Source organism: Balearica regulorum, chromosome 6 (genome assembly GCF_011004875.1).
Source record: "Balearica regulorum gibbericeps isolate bBalReg1 chromosome 6, bBalReg1.pri, whole genome shotgun sequence".
Taxonomy (NCBI): Eukaryota; Metazoa; Chordata; class Aves; order Gruiformes; family Gruidae; genus Balearica; species Balearica regulorum.
Window position 1 is genome coordinate 30095836 of NC_046189.1, and position 18771 is coordinate 30114606.

Below are 18771 nucleotides of genomic sequence, written 5' to 3' on the forward strand. Positions count from 1 at the left end.
TGCCCAATAGCCTCTTTCTGTACCATATCCAACTAAAGATCATTGCACAATGCCACACGAAAACAGCAGCTGACTAGCTGGCAATTATTGGCTCTTTCATGCTGAAAATGTATTTGTCCCAGGGGAATAAGGCATCTGCATAATTAGCAAAAGCAGTTACACAAAAAATAATTAGCTTGCTGAAAGCCCAAAGGGGGAAAAACTATAATTTTTGCTTCAAGAGGCTGCCTAATTATATGCCAAATAACAAAACAGAGATGCACTGAGAATCATCGAGAAATCCAACGTGGATTTTAAACTTCATATTCTAGCTATAAGGGCTGCTGGTAGCCTAGCAACAAGCAGCATACTTCAGCATGCCAAAACCTCTTAAGTCCCTCTGACTTAATGAAACACCTCAGATTACTATGCAAACCTCCCCCACCCCACTACACAATTGATTCTTGTATTACTAAACAATAAAAACAAAGCCCAGCAAAAAAAAAAAAAAAAAAGTCAAGCAATTCAAGATAAAGTCACAGAAGCACTAATGGACCATGGTATAGAAAGATAAGTAAATATAAAACATATAAATTTTCATAGTCTTAAAATTCACACATTCTGATTAGAGTTGATTCATTAGATTCAATCATGGGATCAGAAAATGCCCTATTGTTTTAAGCACCTTTTCTAGTGGACAGAAATTTCCAGTTGTTTATTTCTTGGGAACCATTAAGAAATCTTTAACAACTTGCATCATACTCACAAATCTCCAGATTACTCCTGCTGTACAAATAATGCTGTGCAATTGCTTTTACTTGAATCCTCAGTGAGCTGGTAGAGGAAACATCCCCAACAGTAGCCTCAGAGCCAAGAGACCGGTTTTAGTCATCATTCTTCTTTGACCAGTTCTTTTACCATACTTCACCATTTCAGAAGCCACAGTTGCTTTCCCACCTGCCCAGTACCGCTATGTTCTGCAATAAGTCAGGTCTGATGACTTTCAAGTCTTGCTGTAATTAGCACAACTCCAGTGCTCCTGGGCCAGGGCTCAGTTGGGCAACACTTTAGCCAACACCTTGCTCCTGGTTACCCACCTGGCCTACCAACCAAAGCAGCAGAGATTCACCATATTCACCCATAAGTCCACATAAAGGAAAGTTAGATTTGATCTTTGCTAGTGAGCTAGCAAGTCACAATATAACTTCAGTTAACCTCTCCATTGCAGAGACAGGCGTTAACCCCTAAACAACAGAAAGCCCTTCCCCAAGGGGCAAAGCGTGTTACTTGTCAGCCGGGTCCGTTCTGCAGCCGGTACGCACCCAACACAGGGAGCGGCTCAGGGCAGAAAACCCAGCACGGGGCAGCTGCTGCTGCTCCTTCCGCAGTGCCGTTTTACCCCGACAAGGGCTTACAGACTGCAGCCTGCGCAAATACATGCCAGCCTGCCTCCCAAAACCTGTGGGACACTCACGCAGCCTGCGGAGAGCTAGAACTAGTACACGCTAGCTATGGAGAGAGACTAACATGAGCTTTTAAGACATAGTACAACTCCACCATATTGCCTGAAGTCATCTGATCCAGGCCATATACTGCGAAGGTTAAAGCGTTAGTATTGCATTCACACACTCACCACCGTTACAGGCAACGCCTGGCAGCGTTGCAATCTAAAAGGAGTGGTACTAATGATGACAGACAGACATTCGCCATAATCAATACCATACTCTGCCAGACTCAAAGGATTAACAAGACTGAGACAGCTACTTCCCAAGAAAAGCCAATCTTTTGGATGTTCAATATTTATCATCATCTTCCCTGGTGATTTTGACAGCTGCTGGAAGTGTCACCTTTGTTCAAAAGCTGCAGGAGGTGTCAGGGACACAAGAAATCTGACAAACTTGGCGTGCCTTTAGGGCATAATGAACTTGTGACCGGGTAAAGATAAGCCTTCTCCACTGGCTTATACAACCTCAAAAAGATAAACTAGAAGTTACACAGAGCTGCTGACATATTAGATATGGTGAGCATGTATGCTGTATTTGTGCTGTGCTTGGAGGGCAGGAAGAAGCAACAAAACAGCTTACAGCACTATGGGAAAATGAACCTGCCCTCAAACATACAAAAAAATTAATAACTAATGTTCCCATTACTAGCTTCACAATTGAGAACAATTTTTAAGTTCTCATGCAACTACTGACATTTTTTATTGTTAGGTGTATTGGGTTTGTGTGGCAAAGTTTTGGTAGCGGGGGGGCTAAAGGGGTGGCTTCTGTGAGAAGCTGCCAGAAGCTTCCCCTGTGTCTGATGGAGCCAATGCCAGCCGGCTCCAAGACGGACCCACGGCTGGCCAAGGCTGAGCCCATCAGTGCTGTAGTCTGGTTTGTTGCATCTTCCTGCAAGCACCTCTGGGATAACAGAGGTAAGAAGGGGGGAAAAAGCCTGCCTAAAAAAGCCTAAAACTAGCAGATCTAACACACAGATGCTTTGGTTGCACTTATGGAAAAAAAAATTGTTCCTACAGAATCCTTCCTTAGGAATTTTAAGAGATAGTTTGCTTTCTTGGAAAGAGACGGCACTCTAAGAAATGACAGCCCAGAAGAGTTCATCCCCATTGTCCCATCTTGCTCCTTTTGATATCTCCAATGGTGCCAGCACCCTTGAATCACAACACTGCATGCACTAGGATGCTCAGCCGAGAGATCAGAACTACCTCTCAAAAGCCAACGACTAGCAAGTGATGTCTGTGGTACTGTTCTGGGACATAGCTATGCAGTCATTTCTGCATGTATAAAACTCGTGATGCAAATTTAGGTTAACTCCAGTTTCTTGCTTTTAAATCATGTTTATTCTTACACCTCTCACCTATTTCATATTAAATACTCTTCCAATCAGTTGTGACATATCCAATTTTCTACTAAGATCACCTTCACTTGGATTAGAAAAAACCCTCTTTAAACTTGCCTTAAATTCAGCTAGGTACACATTAAGTTCCGAAATCTTTCGCCCTCCCACTGAAAAAGAAACCCAACAGAAATCCCACCCACAGGCATCATCCCACCACAGCTTTTGTTTAAAAAGTCCATGTAGCAACACATCCCACCAGAGAGCACAAATATGTCTCCTTGAACTCCAGACAACAGCAATCTACATAGTACAACGATGCATCAAATTCACTATTTTTTTTTTAAACCTATTTTATTCCACTACTGGCAAATCAAACAAAAAATCTACCCTAGCCTAGCCAAGTAGAAAGCAGAAAAGTTGAATCAGCAGAAATTTTGTTTCAGTTTGAGCTAGGATTTCAGAACACCTGGAGGTTGTAAACCTTAAGATGTCTGCTAAGGGATTAGGTATTTACTCCCCCCCCCCTTTTAAAAAAGTACAAGGACATTTGTTTCTAAACTGCACTTTTTTGCCACTGTAAGCCTCATTTACTTATACAGCTAATATTTTCCCACATTATGCAAAAGCACAGTTTTATTTTAACCCATTCCATCACAGAGGAACCCACACAAGGTCTTCAGGATTTCCAGACAAACAAGAGAATCAAATCACATTTCAGAATAATCCAAAAAAGAACTTCCGAATTTTCAAGTAAGTCTATTTTATTACTTCCTGCAGGGGTGAAGTTTACTATCTTTTAAAATGGATACAGCAAGAACAACAGTGCCTAGAAGTGAAAAAGATTTAATTTTTTTTTTCCGCAATATAAAAAGAGCAGAAACCTCTCTGCTCTCTTGGTTTCCAAGAGCATGGTAGGAAAGATTGGGGACATCATCTCTCCAGCTCTCGGCCTTGCAGAGGGTGCGAGTCTGATAGAAACCCACAGCACTGAACCCACATTCTTCATCTCTACTCTGCTTGGCTGTTGGCAGAAAGATGAATTCACTCAAGAATCTATTCCTAAAAATGAGTGATACTTGTTAAAAATACTTTGTAGCTCATAAGCTTATCTATGAGAAGCAGTAATAGACATTTGTTTTTAGAGCAAGCAAAATACTAGTCTCAGACAAGAAAAAACAGAAGTAAGGCTTTGACTATCCGTCATACACATACGAAGTACCCAAACTTAGGAACTGCAAAACACAATCCCTAAACAATACGAGGTTTAAATGGAACACTACTACATTAATATTTACAGTTTCTGTGCTATTTAGGGCATTAAACTGAAAAGACTTCTCCTCTTAGATTACTATTTAATTCACCTTATGAAATATTTAAACAAAGATGCACATGGACTTGAAAACAGAAGCTACATTTCACTCAAGAGAAAGAGGTCAGCTCTAATATCACCTTCTGTTCTTGAAACTTAAGCTTCATTCTCCTTCTGACACTACTAGGAAGACAGAGCAGACTAGCTAAACATCAACTTATTTTCTACAAAAGCTAGGTGTGTATTTCTGAGTGGTCACCCAACACTTGCCTTCCTTAACAGACTGCTTGCTCTGTGGACATTTGAATGCCTCACCAATTGAAAATTGCTAAAAACGCCAAAAAGAATACAAGAGAAGACTTCTACTCACCACCTGAACTCTGGATCATGTTTCCAGATTTTTGGACCTCATCAAATTTTGTAAAAATTACATTCAACCTGTTTGAAAGTTAAAGAAAGCAATACAGCATGAACAATTTAATTTCTAAGAATCTTCTAATTTAAGATGTTACAGTACAAGTTTTGCTTCACTCAGGTCACTGAGAGCACTGTCAAAAGTGTCAGTGTGGAGAGAAGTTATTTTCAAATTTAAAAAAGTCAATGTGCAAAGGCTGATGAGAAAAAATGAGAAACTACTAATATTACAGAGACCTAAGAGATACAGTTGGAAATACTACATTACTGAAGATTAAATTTCTAATTGTAGATGCATTTCCAGTTCATTACCACTTGTCTTAGCTATTTACAGAAATACCACAAAAACAAACAACTTCACACAACATTTGCTTTTAGTCTTGACACTTCTTTCCCATTCACATCACAGGCCAAATGGAGCAGAAGATCTTTATCACATCTCAGTATTTGTTACCTACACATCTGTAATAATTTTATTCTTTTTCCAAAGATGCAGTGGCATACTTGGGTAAAGGTACAGGATCCACATTAAGTGGAACTTGCACAAGTGTTTGTAGGATTAAAAACACATCACAAAAAAAACCATGATCACAGGAAAAGTTTAAATCATGCAGCTCCTGAAGCCTTCTAAAGGAAGGAAGGGAATAAAAAGCAGCTCAAAAATAGTTAAGACATAAGGACATTTTCAACTCACCGAGATTGGGGTAATCCTTTTTTACTGAGGTCAGCCCTTACACGTTCACCAACATGTCTATAAATTTCCACAAGGCTGTTTATTGCTGCATCTCGAACCTGAGTGTGAGATGTAAGAGAAATCAATCATCTTTATAATTTAAATAAATAAATCCCTGCTCTGCCTTGGAGAAAACAATTTGCATATTTCTCAGCAGCAACAGTTGCCACTGTACACATTACTACAGAGTTCATGAAGGAGCTTTCATCCCTGCATTTCAGATATTAGCAGTATCAGCAGATCTAATTTAAGTGAAAGGGCAGTCAAACCACAGGATGAAAGATTTCGTACATAAGGGCACACACAGGGAGCTCAGCTGCCTTTGCCAAACTCCACCTGTTGTGTGCCACAGGTACATTTACTGGATCCAAAAAGCAAGGAGAGACACATGAATAGACATATTGCTAGTATGTTGGAAAACAAATGGATTTTTAATGCCATTTTACAAACTTATGTTTCTGCATTGATAACAAAATATGGAGGGAGGCGTAATCAGTCAGCCAAGTCACCAAGAATTTTGCACGTTTTCCAAACTGATTTGCAAAAAAATGCTGAGCACATCCTTCCCTCCACCCAACAGAAGAGCCACAAATCTGATTACAGTGTCAGTTCTGTAGCGAACCCCCCTCCTCCATCAGACACAGTAGGCAGAGAAGGTAAACTATCTGCTCTGCTTATAGAAATACCTACAGAGCTGCACACTTCTTCTCAGAAGATGGCCTGGCAGCTACCCAAGCACCCACATGCACCAGGGCTAGACACAGGATATTTTGTGGGCACAAAAACACTGGCCTTGGCCTGGATCTGTGTTTCTCCATCATCTCTCACCAAGAGAGGGCAGCATTGACCAAGCACCAGGTCTCCCAGAGCTCAGGAGAAGGCACCACCAGCGCAGAGGCAGCCCTAGGGCAGCCCAGGACCAGCCCCTGCCCCGGGACAGGCGCCGTTCAACCAGGAGCCACCTGGACAGCGATTTGTGTCTGGTCAGTTGAGGCACAGGCTTTCCACACACGAAGAACCAGGCCCAGGAGAAGCAGCAAGAGATCAGCCTGATTTCCCCCTGCAGCTGGGTACTGGGATAACGAGCTGCGCCAGGCACAGAAGAGGCAGCGCAGAGGGAAACCATGTCGCAGTGCCCTCGCCGACTTTCTGATTCATTCACTGGCTCACCAATGGCAGGACCAAGGTGTCTGTCTGTGCAAGTCCAAACTCTAAACCCAGTATGCCCTTGAACAGCTAGCTCAGCTGTGGCTCAGAACTACAAAGGACTCTGAATGTTAAACTTCCTTCTAAACTTCTTGGGGCAACAGGTTGATCCTCCTGCCTTGGCACAACCAGCACGGGAAGGCTGCTTCACACCCCATCCTCCTCTTCAGCCAGGGGAGGCCCCTGACGGCCACGGGAACATGGCCAACTCCCCAGAGCCACTGTAAACCCATTCCCCAGTTGACTGCCCCACATTTCCTTCCAGCTAAGACCTGCTCCAGACCTGGCTCACACATGCGTCACCCGTGCTGGGAGGGCAACAGAGATATTCAGGAACTGCTAGTACATATGTTACATGACATAAGTTTGAACCCTGCTTCCCTACCCCCCCCCTTCTCACTAACCTCACATACTTGCACCTAATTTCAGACTAGATCCTGTCCAGGGCAGGACAAAAAGCACATAGAAGTAACAGATTTTTTTTTCAGCATCTATTTTCATTTGGCTTGCATCACTGATTTGAGGTTCCTACACAGCTCGCCTTCTCTCCACCCCTTATCCAGAACCTCCCTGTATAACTTCTGGCAGAGCATGTGGCCAGGCTGTCCAGCTGGTCCCATTTGCCCTCCCTGCCCAGACTGGTGTTTCTCTGAAGGCAGAAGGGTGCTGCACTGAGCCCAGAAGGATCCCTGTGGCCTCCCCTGCATTTGGGCTGCAAGCCACAGGAGCTCCCTTCCCACAAAGGTTTCCTGCTGTCTTCACCTCATCTGCAGATTCATGTTGTTATGCTGAATTCTTGGAGTAATTGATATGCTGGTTTAGGCAAACTTCAAGTCATACCTCTTCAAAACCAGCCAAAGGGCTTTTCACGAACAGCATTGTTCACCACCAGCAGCACAATTAGCTAATTTACCAGCCGGAACGCAGAGTCTCACTCACCAACAAGGCAATCAGCACAACCTTTGACATGACTCACGGCAAAAGCTTACCTGGCTGTTTGGATCTCCAAGTAAGTTACATATATGTGGCACTATCTTACTCAGTGTTAAACTCTGAGCTCCAGATCTGGGAATAAAGAACAAAAGAGCACGGGTGTGAATTAGAGAGTAGGCTTGTGTACATAATGTAGGTTTGCAGGAGGTTCTGACTTACGCATTGAGTGTTGCAATAAGGCAGAGGCAAATCCCTTCTCTCGTCCGGAAATTCTTGTGTTTGAACCCTCCTAGCATCCTGTCCCACACGTACTGTGGAAGACAGAAGAGAAGGTGAGACAGGAAAACAAAGGAGGCAGAGAAAGAGACAGATTCGTTCTTCCAGCAGACATACACCATAACATCTCTAGAGCTTAAATATAAGCTTTAAATCCATCCAAGCAGAATAAAACAAGAAGTAGAAAGACACTTTTAGATCCAATTAATTCTTTGTTCTGTGCTGACCTAACAGAAACTGCCCACCAGCTAAAAAAATACTTTTACTTACAAAAAGCAAGTACCTTCCAAAGACCCAGAACAACTACTGTGACATCCACCCATCCCATTCTTGGGAGATCCACTGACATTCACATTCCCACATGTATCCTGATACACAACAGCATTCTCAAGTGAAGCAAATATCTCACAACAAGGCATAAGGAGATGAAGTAATTTCAGACAGAATCATAGGAGAAAACACTCTGACAGAAAAGAGTTCTCCTTTTTAAGCAGCCAGTCACTCACACTGCAAAGGGTTGTCGAGCATACCTGAGGGTTAGCAGCTTGTTCCATGATTTTTAGCAGCAAGGTCTGGTCCTGCTCCCTCACCGAGTCCTTAGAGTCTCCCAGTCTATCAAGTAAGCTTGGCAGCACTGAGGAAAGAAAACAGTAACATCCAAATCCCTCAGAAGCAGACCATGGCAGTGGCACAGCCCCTCTGCTCTCCCCTTGCCTCATGGAGGGGTCAGCCCTCCTGCCCTTCAGCAGAGCCCAAAACCACCAAGAGCCTCCCAAGTGCTCTCTTGGGAGAAAAAAAGGCTTTGTGTACAGCAGCCGGAGGGGATCGCAACAGAGCAACGGCAACCCCACCTCCCCCCGACACACAGCCCCCCTACCTGTGCCAATCTGGGCCTTGAAGCGATCTTGCAGGCGGGACACTAGTGCAGAAAGGATGTCAATCCCCAGGAGAACCACCTGCAAGCACAGGACAGTGTTTTAGCACACAGCCCTTTGTCTCTGGCCTCGGCCAACACACTCAGAGAGGCAGGAGCGCCGGCACACACTCCTGTGGGAGAAGGGCCCCTTCCCACCCACGCCATCGGCGCCGCGTCTGTCTGCTCCGGGGCTGCACGGATACACACAGCTCTTCCTCACACGGCTTCCGACAGACAGGCCGAGTGGTTTACAAACAGAAAAGCCCCCAAATTATTGCTCCCTGTAACATTTACTTGACAAAAATTCACTGCCAAGAACTTGACAAAGCCGACAACTGTAACTGCCGCTCAGTGCTAAAATCATACATATTTATGGGCAATGTACACATACCATATGCATAACAATTTCAGTATTCGCTGTACCTAGCATTTCCAATGAATTGTAATTATTACATTTATAGTTAGAAAACGGTGTGCAGTAACAACTGCTTAATTATTCCCCTGCAGAAATTAAACCAAACACTTTCATAAAATAACTGAAACCAGAAGGAAAGGCACTTTGTTCGAGAGAAGGTTCAGGACAGGCTGCAGATCAGAAAACCCTCTCTGATTAACTTCATTTAATAACAGTACAAAAAAATACATCACATACTGAATATACTGTGTAGCTTGTATACTAAATACTTGGCAAGACCGTATAGATCATGATAGTTCTGGTACGAGGTTAGCAAGCCCTGGAAGTGTTACAGACAGCCCGGCTGTCACAGCCCAGCCCCGCTCCCGGTGAACTCCCTGCACCCCCCGATGTGCACACAGCCGTACGTTTGCACCTGCACGGACGGGGAGGCCGTGCCGGGCAGCGCCACGGGCGGGCGGCAGGGGGCGCACTCCGTCACGGCTACCGCCCGGAGCGGCTGGCCAACCCCCTTATGCAAATCATCGCCCGGCTGGCGCAGAGCACTCTGGGTAGCGCCGCCACAGTCCACAAAAAGGCTTAAACCGGAGCCGGAGCCGAGACAGAAACGCCGCTCTTAAACGCCGCGCCCGAGCGGAACGCGCCCCTGGGCCGGTTGGCGGGGGAGCGGGTCCGGCGGCGCGTCGCCCCTCGCCCGGACCTAGGGCGCGGTTAGCTTTCCCCTAGCGGGGGCGCGCGACAAAACTCCGTAACCGTCCTTATCTCGGGGTTGCGCGGCTGCTCGATGAGCGCGTGGCGAGGGCAGCACTGCTAACGCCTGAAGCAACACACCAGCGCCCGCCTCGCGCGCGGCGCAATTTTTGGAACCTCGCACCGCGGCGCGTGCCCGGCGCGTTCACAACAACGCTCGCTCCCACGATTGCACCCAGCCGCGTGCGGGCACGGACCGGCACCCGCTCCCGCCGCGAGCTGCTGCCGCCGCCGTGCCCGACGCCCGGCCATGCCCACCCCCTCCCGCCCTCCTCACCGGGAACCAGGCCCGGCGCAGGGCAGCGGCGCTCCCCACAGCAAGGGCGCTAGCTGACACACGTTGACCCGGGACCAAACCCCTCACATTACACCACTCCACCAGCCTGCTTTAACCCTCCTGCTGGGGTTATCGTGGGTGCGCAACACTGGTTTTCCACCCTTCAGCTTGGTGTACGGGTTCACTCCAAACTCAGCTCGGCAGCAAGGGAGCTGCCAACAGCGTGCAGAGGAAACGGCCTACTCCACATCAAGTCTCCTAAAAAGAAGCTTCCCAATACAGGCACCTGGATCCTAACTTCTCCCAGCATCCACTTCACCTTCTCCAAACCGCTCCTGCAGTTTTCTCCCATCACAGTAACAGATCCTTCAACCGTGCCGGTTTTTTTTAGTTCAACACTATTTGCAGCATGCCGACAAGATCTAGAATCTATTCCTATGCCAGGGGAGAATTTCCCTCGTGCTCTTCTAAGCCGTGTTTCATTTCCACATTCGTCCTGCACACTGGATTTAACCCACCGCCGACAAACGCTCGGCCAGCTCCAGAGCCAGCTGCCTCAAGCCCTACCACTGCCCCCTCACCTCCCCCTGGCCGGGGTACGGCAGCAGAGCCCCAGCGAGGGCACGGGGCTCTGGAGGCACATTAGCCAAGAGATGCTCTTAAGCAAAGTCACTGGGACCCTGAATGCTGGTCATGGCTCACAGCTGTCTGACCAGAGTCACACCACAGCAGCAACCTGCAGAGAGAAGTGCGCTGCCTGCAATTACCGAGGTGTGCCGCGGGGATAAATCTGATCCCGGGAGAGGAAGGGATCCATCTCTTCTTCAAACTGCCTGCAAGCCAGAGAGAGCAAGAGGAACTCATCACTCAGACATTAAAGGAAACACACGCACAGTGCAAACACAGCCAGTTACCCTGCAGTGCGCCCCCAGGATCAGACAGGGAAGATGAGCTAAGCCTCCCAAGACTTTTTGTTGTTAAAGAAATGGAGAGCTAATTAGCACAATGATTAAGTGGTGGCTTCAACAGCTATTGAGGAAACCACTACTGGGGGTGACCAAGTGTTATTCACTTCCACACTGGATTCATTTATCAACCCTGATGTGCCACCTGCCTCCAAAACTGCTGAAGGTCAGAGGTAGAAAGTTGAAATTGTGCATGGATAGAGATCCAATGGATCTGTTAGATAACAGAAAACCCAGGGCATGATTGGCAAATGAGGAAGAATGAATGTAATTCCAGCCCTTGTTGCATTGGATTGACTGCACTGAAGAGCCCCCCAGTTTACCACCAAAGCAATTACTCCAACTCTGCCTGAACTAACACCCATGGATGACCAGGACGAACCTCGGGAGCAGGGAGGCTGTCACCAGGGCCGGAGCAGCCATGGGCCATGTCAGCAGCCACCCCGTTGCTGTGACCTTGCAACACACCCCCCTCCTCGGGCACTGCTCCATCCACCCGAAGCATGGGAAGGGCAGCTCTCCATCTGAAATTGCAGATAATGCTGCAGTGCTGGTAACTACAGAGCTATTCCAGGCCTTTACATCAGCACAGGTCTTGCTTCATGCTCCAAGCAAGGTAGGACTCAACTCACCAGTAGCATAGTGAGCAACAACTCACTACCGTGCCAGTAGCACAGAGGCCTCTAGCCCTCAACCGAGAAAATACCAGGTCAGCAGCTGCTGCTTTTAGCCTCCTACTTTATACAGGTCACAGAAAGAGCAATTTCTGGTCTCCCAAACCCACTGCAGAAAGACACAGTGGCACAGCCTGAGGTCTGCAGCCCTGCCAGTTTGCTTATTTGACTCCTGAAGTTCCCCAAGACAGTCAATAAAGTGATTTGTGCCATTCAGTATTCATCTCAATTGGCATCTGCTGCTACTCTGTCATATCTCGGAGTACTTTCTGTAGGTGCTAAGGGGCTGTCAGCAAGTCCTTCTCCTGCCTCCCTCCAACTGCCAGGTCTCAAGGCACCATCATTCCCAGTAAGGCTTTTGTTAGTTCCTGGGATGCCATATAGTCTTTCCCAATACAGATTTTTTTTTAAGAGGTTATCAAAAACATAATTCAAAGAGCCTAAAGCATCTGTTCTTTAATACCTGGGTGATGTTGAAAGGCCTGAAGGTAGCTCCACATATCAGAGAGCAGCCAGCCTACCATCATCTGCTCTAACAGTAAATGCTCACCAAGCATGGCAGACAAATAACTGCATCCAACACAGCTTGAAACGAGACACACCTAAACGCGCTCCCATAAAAGGGCAAGAAAGCAAGCTGCATGACCCAGCGCCAGCTGATCCAGCACAAACTGACCAGAGTGAATCACAGCCTGGGCCTACCTCGACAGCCTGCACTAACATGGCAGCTCCAGACTGACATGGGAAGAGATGTGGCACCATGCCACATGCAGCAGAGATGTGCTGCATAAACCTTTATCCCGTGTCTCTTGCAGGGAATTGGCAATGGGCTGAGCAGCACATCCCCACAGGCTGGTTTCACTCTGCTGGCTTCATGCTGGACCTTCCACACCTGGCAGCGTGGGACTCAAGTAGGAATGCTGGAGATAGAGTTTTATCCCAGCTGTATCACCTGCTTGCTTCATGCTCAGTTTCCTCATCTCCAACACCATGGTGACACAGCATGGCTATTTCACTTTGGAGTCTGTGAGGTCTTTCTTGGAGGAGGCAAGGGAGGTAGAAGAGACACTTCTAAATCTCAACATGCAAAAAAAGGATTGTAAGAAAATTCAACTGGGTTTTTCTGAACACTTGCTTAGATAATTTTTTGGATTAATAAACAAAGCCATGGATAAGCACTTGCATACTTTTAGTAAACAATATATTTGTGAAAAAGGAGAATGCTTCAGATGACACATTGAGAAGCCTGAGATAAGCACAGATGCCTCAGATCACTGTCTGCCTGATGACTAGTGCTAATCAGACAAGGAGCAGTTCCAATTCCTCAAGACATGAAACATCCACAACTGAACTGGGCACCCAAGACCAAGCAAGAACTAAAGTTAGCTGACATTTGCAAATTTAGTTTTGAAGTCAGGTACGTATTTTGGGTCAGCACAGCAGTAATAAAACTCCTGGCAGACAAAGAAACACGAAATTAGCTTATGAAGTGCTGACTGCGGTATTCCATGTGCACACGAGTATAACCACATCCACTCTGGAGGAGTCCATCTTCTTCTGCCATTCCAGCAGTTAACGTTTCACATTCCACAGCAGGATCACATCTGCACTGGCAACATGAGTGCATCGCCCCAGCCCAACGATCCTAGTACAGGCACATGTCATAGGAGCTATTCTGCACAACAATTTGCAAAACCAACACCAGCAAACAAGGCAACAACAGTAGCACAACTGGTTTTACTGGCACAACTACAAGCTGTGGTCAGAGAGCTGAACAGGGGGAAAGACTTGAAATGAAGATGGCCCATGACAACAGCCCTCTCAAGACAGCATGTTGCTCATGCTGTCTCTGCCATGCCGTTGTCTCAAAGGAAAATCCAGGACTGTCCTGCACATCCCCACCAAGACAGGTTCCCAAATCACTACTTGTGAGGTCCCCTCAGTCCTAGGCTCCATTCAACGTCATCCTGCAAGTTTACCTTCCCTACACCTCCACGCCAACACCACCCTGTGCTCCTGTGACTGTACTGACCCTGCAGTTCAACTGAGTCTCTGCATGGTAGTACTCAATGTTTAGTGTCTTCAAATAAAACAGCAAAACAAAAACACCTGCACTACCAACTGCTACTGCCTTTGGTTCCTCACCACAAAGCAGTTAACTATGTTAGTCACAAACACTGCCATTATTCTGTACACTTCCATTGCCCCCAGCTGAGCACTTACATTTACAGCCAGGTCCTCCACCAGTAAGGAAAAATGGATGTAGCTCTGTGAGCACCAATGAGATCATGCCTGTGTGCGTCAGCTGGGAAGCAGGCCCATCACAACCTTGGATGAGCTCATAGCTTTGGCGACAAGTTGTATCTCAGGAGCTCAAGGCAAAATGAAACATCATACAGCAAGTGCTACAATCTCTTACAGAAAAGCAATGATAATATGTCAGGGCCTTGCTTTGTTTTTCATAGGAAAACTGAAAGCCTTTATTACAGCAACCAGTAAATTGCTAGTGCAGCAATGTGCCTTATTAACAGACCAGGCAGGTTTTCCTAATGAAACTGTTCTCCCCTCCATTAGAGGCAAGAGCCACTGGTAATCTGCCTTTAGGCAGAACCATAATAGCTGGGGCACCTCAGAGCTCCCAGGACAGAAGCGCTGACCCCGACTCCATCTCTAACACCTACAGGAATAGAAAGCGCTCAGCACATTTTAAAATTGAACCAGAAGTGCTTCTGAGGGTTTAGACAGCATCTGGAAAAAACAAGGCAAACACACAATCTAGCAGATAGTCACGCACAGTCCTCTCTGCTCCCTTAGGACTCAAGAAGAGTAATGAGAATTGTGAGGATGCTCAAATATTCAGCTACCCCCCCCCCCCCAACCACTATTTCCCACGCTTCTGAACATCTGCACTTCCAGATTCTACCATTCAATATAAGCTTTTATGAGGAAGAGCAATCCTGCTAAGCAGTGATGACAGGCCATGAGGAGTGCACCAAATAGGTGCCAACACAGCCAAGACCCAGTCAGTAGCTGCTGGTAACATGAAAACAGCTGGGGATCTCTCAGGGAGGCTAAGCAGCCACTGTGGCCAGTCACCAAAAGAAGCTGGACTTGAGTAGGGTAGAGGGTAAAATACCAGGTGCTGACATCTCTTGCTACATCACAGCTAATGAAGCTTTTCTTGTTGCCTTGTTTGGGGAAAAAAAAAACCCACATGCAATTAAGAGTGCAACAGCATTTTCAGTAGCCTCAGCCTTTGCAAAACCCTGGAAACATCCTAAGACCTGAAGCTCCCACAGCGGCTTCCAGCCCTGCAGTCAGACTGCCTACTCAGCATCTACCACACACTCCTACATCCTTGAGAAGAGTCTCCAGACATAATCCACAACAGCTTAATAGTACAACAACAAAGAACTCCACTGAGAAAAGGAGAAGAAACATTCAAGATGCCTTTGTTAGCTGCAGAAAGACAGACAATAGCCCAAGTAAGTGAAGAGATGGGTGCTAGGTACAGAAAGGGGCCACAGACGGCAGGAGGGAATGCTTCCTCCATGGAAGGAGGCATCACTTCAGCAGGCATCCTGTTGCTGCAAAGCTGCTGCTTTAGACCACTGAAATCTTTTCACTCAGAGGAGACTGTGGAGCTGAAGCTCTGACCAACTGGCCATTTAGAAAGCCTTTAAAAACACAAGGGCAATAGCTTCTACATCCTGCCTAAATTCCAGGAAAATCCCTACCTGTAATTGCCCCTCAGTTTCTGCCTGAAGAGTCCTTTCTTCACTTTCCACTGCTAAGAACTGCTGGAAGCACTGCTAGCATTGTAGTGCTCTAACAGCCAAGTAAATATGCAACTGATTTTATAGCTCCCAAAGAGCCCAAAAGGTTTGACTAGAAAGAACAGCGGTAAGTACTATGCTGGAGAATGCAGTTGGAAGAAAGGATGAAAGTCAGACTACACTTAACCACAGAAAGTGGAAGAAAGAGGCTGCTTATGTTCTTCTCACCTGCAGCCATAAGACGATATAAATTTGCAGCCAAAGAAAATCACCTCTCAATGCAGACAGACAACCCATAGGGTGATGCTAGGACACAGCTAGCTATCCCAGCAGCAAACACAGCAGCTCAAACAAGTGAATCCATGCAAAACTTTCAGTTAAGAAAAAAAAAAGCTTTTGCAGCACATCCTGCAGATCTTCAGGAAAGTTTTACATACGACAGCCCCAGCAAGTGCTGTTCATAACTCAGGGACAGGTCTTCTTCCAGTGCCCAGCATCACAAGAGGATGTACGAGATTCAAAACCTTGTGTGACAAAACTAAAATTCAGGGCTTTAAGAGATTTCGGAACCAAGTGGGACCCTGATACGTGAAGGAAAGAGACAAACATGCTAAGCAGCACAAAGACACCAGCCTCTGGGACTAAGCAGCATCATTTTCAAGTACAAGGATGTCCCAACATATGTTGCCCTTCTCTGCTGGACCTACACCTTCTGCTCCCATCCCCATAGGGCTGGTGAAGCTGCAGTGACTCACATGGTATTGGCAAGCACTAACCTCAGGGCAAGTCTTCAGCAGTAAGTCACAAGGTTTTCCTTCACAAATGAGCCTTGGAGAGGACATAGTGCATCTCAAACACCTTTCTGACCCATTCAGGAAGGCCCAGATGATGACATCCTTAGAGGCATGGGTTAAAATACTTCTAACTCTCTCCTACACCAGTCAGGAGTGCACCTGAGCTAGATCTAACCCAATAGCCACAGCAGCCACAAGAGAGCACAGCCCACACAGCAAATGTGATGCCTCCCACAGCTTACTACTCAGTACTTCAGTACTTGGTCAGTGAAGACCAAGAGCTACTAGTTTAAGCTGTTCACTGTATCAGTTTCTTCTTGTATTATTCTCTTAGTCCCCCCAAGGTACAGTCAAATGCTATTTTTCAATGCATGTCAAACAATTTAAAGTGAAAGCTTCCAGAGGTTTACTATCAGTGCTATACCAGTGACTCCAACTGAAACAAGGACCCCAGAAAATCAAGTGCCACAGAAACACAGAAAGGGACAGTCCCAGTCCTGTCCTGCTCACCCAAGTGTGCCTATGCAGGTAGAACCAGACCTCACATCAGCAGATATGGACTAGTGCCCATTCGCAAACTGGGCAGCTGTCACCATGCACTCTGCTTGAGCCATTGTGCTATCCTGCATGGGGCCTGGGACATTCAACAGGCAAGTGACAACTGGCCCAGGCCTGGCACTCTGCAGACCTTACACATCTTCTGGCACAGTAGCTCCAATCAGCTCAGAGCTCCCACCAGACCGTAACCCATGCAAGCCTATGGCTCTCTTACACCCAGCTCTCAGCACAGTTCTTGATCAATTCAGGCATCATTTTTAATATCTTTTAACTTCTGGCAAGTAGATATATTCCAAGAATTTGATCTAGCTGGTCTAGAAAACAGCAGTCACAGTGAAAATAGATTTTTGTCTCTGTCCATGTAAAAGCTAATGCTAACTTTGAGGGCAATGCTTTCTACATTCTCCAGACCTAAACCCCACACGCCACTTCACACAGGAAATAAGCATTCTTCTCCTTTCTAAATATGTTCCTCTCCTCAACTCCTTTTGACTTATGCGTCTGTCCCTTTGCCTTTTTGGCTGTCACCATTGAGATCTAGAGCAGCAGCTGAAACACCGCTCTACTGAGCTCTCACAGGAGACTAACACATCTGTTTTCCTCCCTCAGACTGAAAACAGATGCCTTTTTAGTTGTTTCTAACAGATACTCAATTATATGACAGCATAGTGAAGCACAATACATCTACATTAGGGCACACCCTTGGGCCACACTGGTGCATGGCATGCGGTCAGAAACCCGAAAAGGTTTTGCAGTGTCAGGGAAGTTACCTATCCACATGTATCTAGAGTCCGAGACACCCACATGCAGGCAAGGGTAGATTTCTTGCCTTGGCACTTAGAGGCTGCAGATGTCTGCAGAACTGCTCTGGAGCAGAATGTGTACACCAAGCACTATGCATTTGCACTGCAGTTCAGCTATGTACTTGCGGCTTTTCTAACAAGCTGTCTGGAAAATCCAATTCCATACATATAACACTCTGGATCATCCTACTCACCCAATATTCCAGGTCTGAAATGGGTGACAGTCATCACCATGGGACAGCTGTTCAACAAAATTTGCCTGGAAAGAGCTATGCTAGCTACTGTAGTCCTGTCACAAATCCACTGCTACACAAAACTCATGCAATTGGCACCCAGGGAAGCCCAGTCACAAGCAGACCTAGGCGAGCAGCCTGGCAATAGCTGGTTCAAGATCCGACCTGGGACACAAGGGTGGGCTGACACTGGTAAGACTCAGCCCAACCAGTACTCATGTTGTGTCTGTTCTGATGCCTGAAGCACTCCAGTCTCCAGAGCTGTTAAACTGGTGAAACACTTTACAGAAAACAAAAGGGAAAAAAACCAAAACAAAAACCAACACACAGACACCTCAAGGGAAGAGAAGGGAATTCTTCATCCTGCATTGCTTGAAGGAGCCAGCATTTTCATGAGGGAAAAGAACAAGCCATCTGAGCAGCTGACAGCACAAGTGGAAAAACAATTGAAAAATTATAGGGACAAACCACATACATTTTGGCTCCTACATCCAGCTCTAGAAACACATTTAAACAAATCAGGCAAATATTTCTATCAATGCTCTACTGCCGCAGCTACACAAACAAGCATCCCTCACATTAAAGGCTTCCACAAATTCTTGTGGATTAATACAAGAAAGGAATTAAATGTTCAGCTCATTCATTAGCTCTTGGATTAATTATCTTAAATAGAACTCTTAAGAAACTGAAATACATTTATAGCTTCTGTTCCTCTGATGCGATACAAGAAGCCGCTCTGTTCAGTGCGGGCTATACAAACAGCTGACACCCTGGGAAAGCACAGCCAGATGAAGCAGATAGCTCCTAGACAGGCTCTACTCACCTTTCACAATGTTTTTATCGTATTCTCTCCTTCACAACTCCCATCATTATTTTCAACACAACAAAGGGTAAGCCAAATCAAGCGTTTAAATAA

The 18771-nt window shown here is 46.2% G+C and overlaps 1 protein-coding gene and 1 non-coding gene across 3 annotated transcripts in view; one reads left to right on the forward strand and one right to left on the reverse strand.

The window, feature by feature from the left end:
* CLASP1 (cytoplasmic linker associated protein 1) overlaps window positions 1–18771 on the reverse strand; it is a 183983-nt gene that overhangs the window by 123498 nt on the left and 41714 nt on the right. For both annotated transcript variants that reach the window (XM_075757030.1, XM_075757029.1), the window contains exons 3-8: window positions 8572–8650; window positions 8225–8328; window positions 7638–7729; window positions 7475–7550; window positions 5241–5338; window positions 4503–4570 (exon numbers count right to left, since the gene is read on the reverse strand). In XM_075757030.1, the coding sequence (XP_075613145.1) occupies window positions 4503–4570; window positions 5241–5338; window positions 7475–7550; window positions 7638–7729; window positions 8225–8328; window positions 8572–8650 (517 nt within the window). The remainder of the gene's footprint in view (window positions 1–4502; window positions 4571–5240; window positions 5339–7474; window positions 7551–7637; window positions 7730–8224; window positions 8329–8571; window positions 8651–18771) is intronic.
* LOC142602418 (U4atac minor spliceosomal RNA) lies at window positions 9777–9893 on the forward strand. Its single transcript, XR_012836226.1, has one exon. It is a non-coding gene; the product is annotated as a U4atac minor spliceosomal RNA (small nuclear RNA).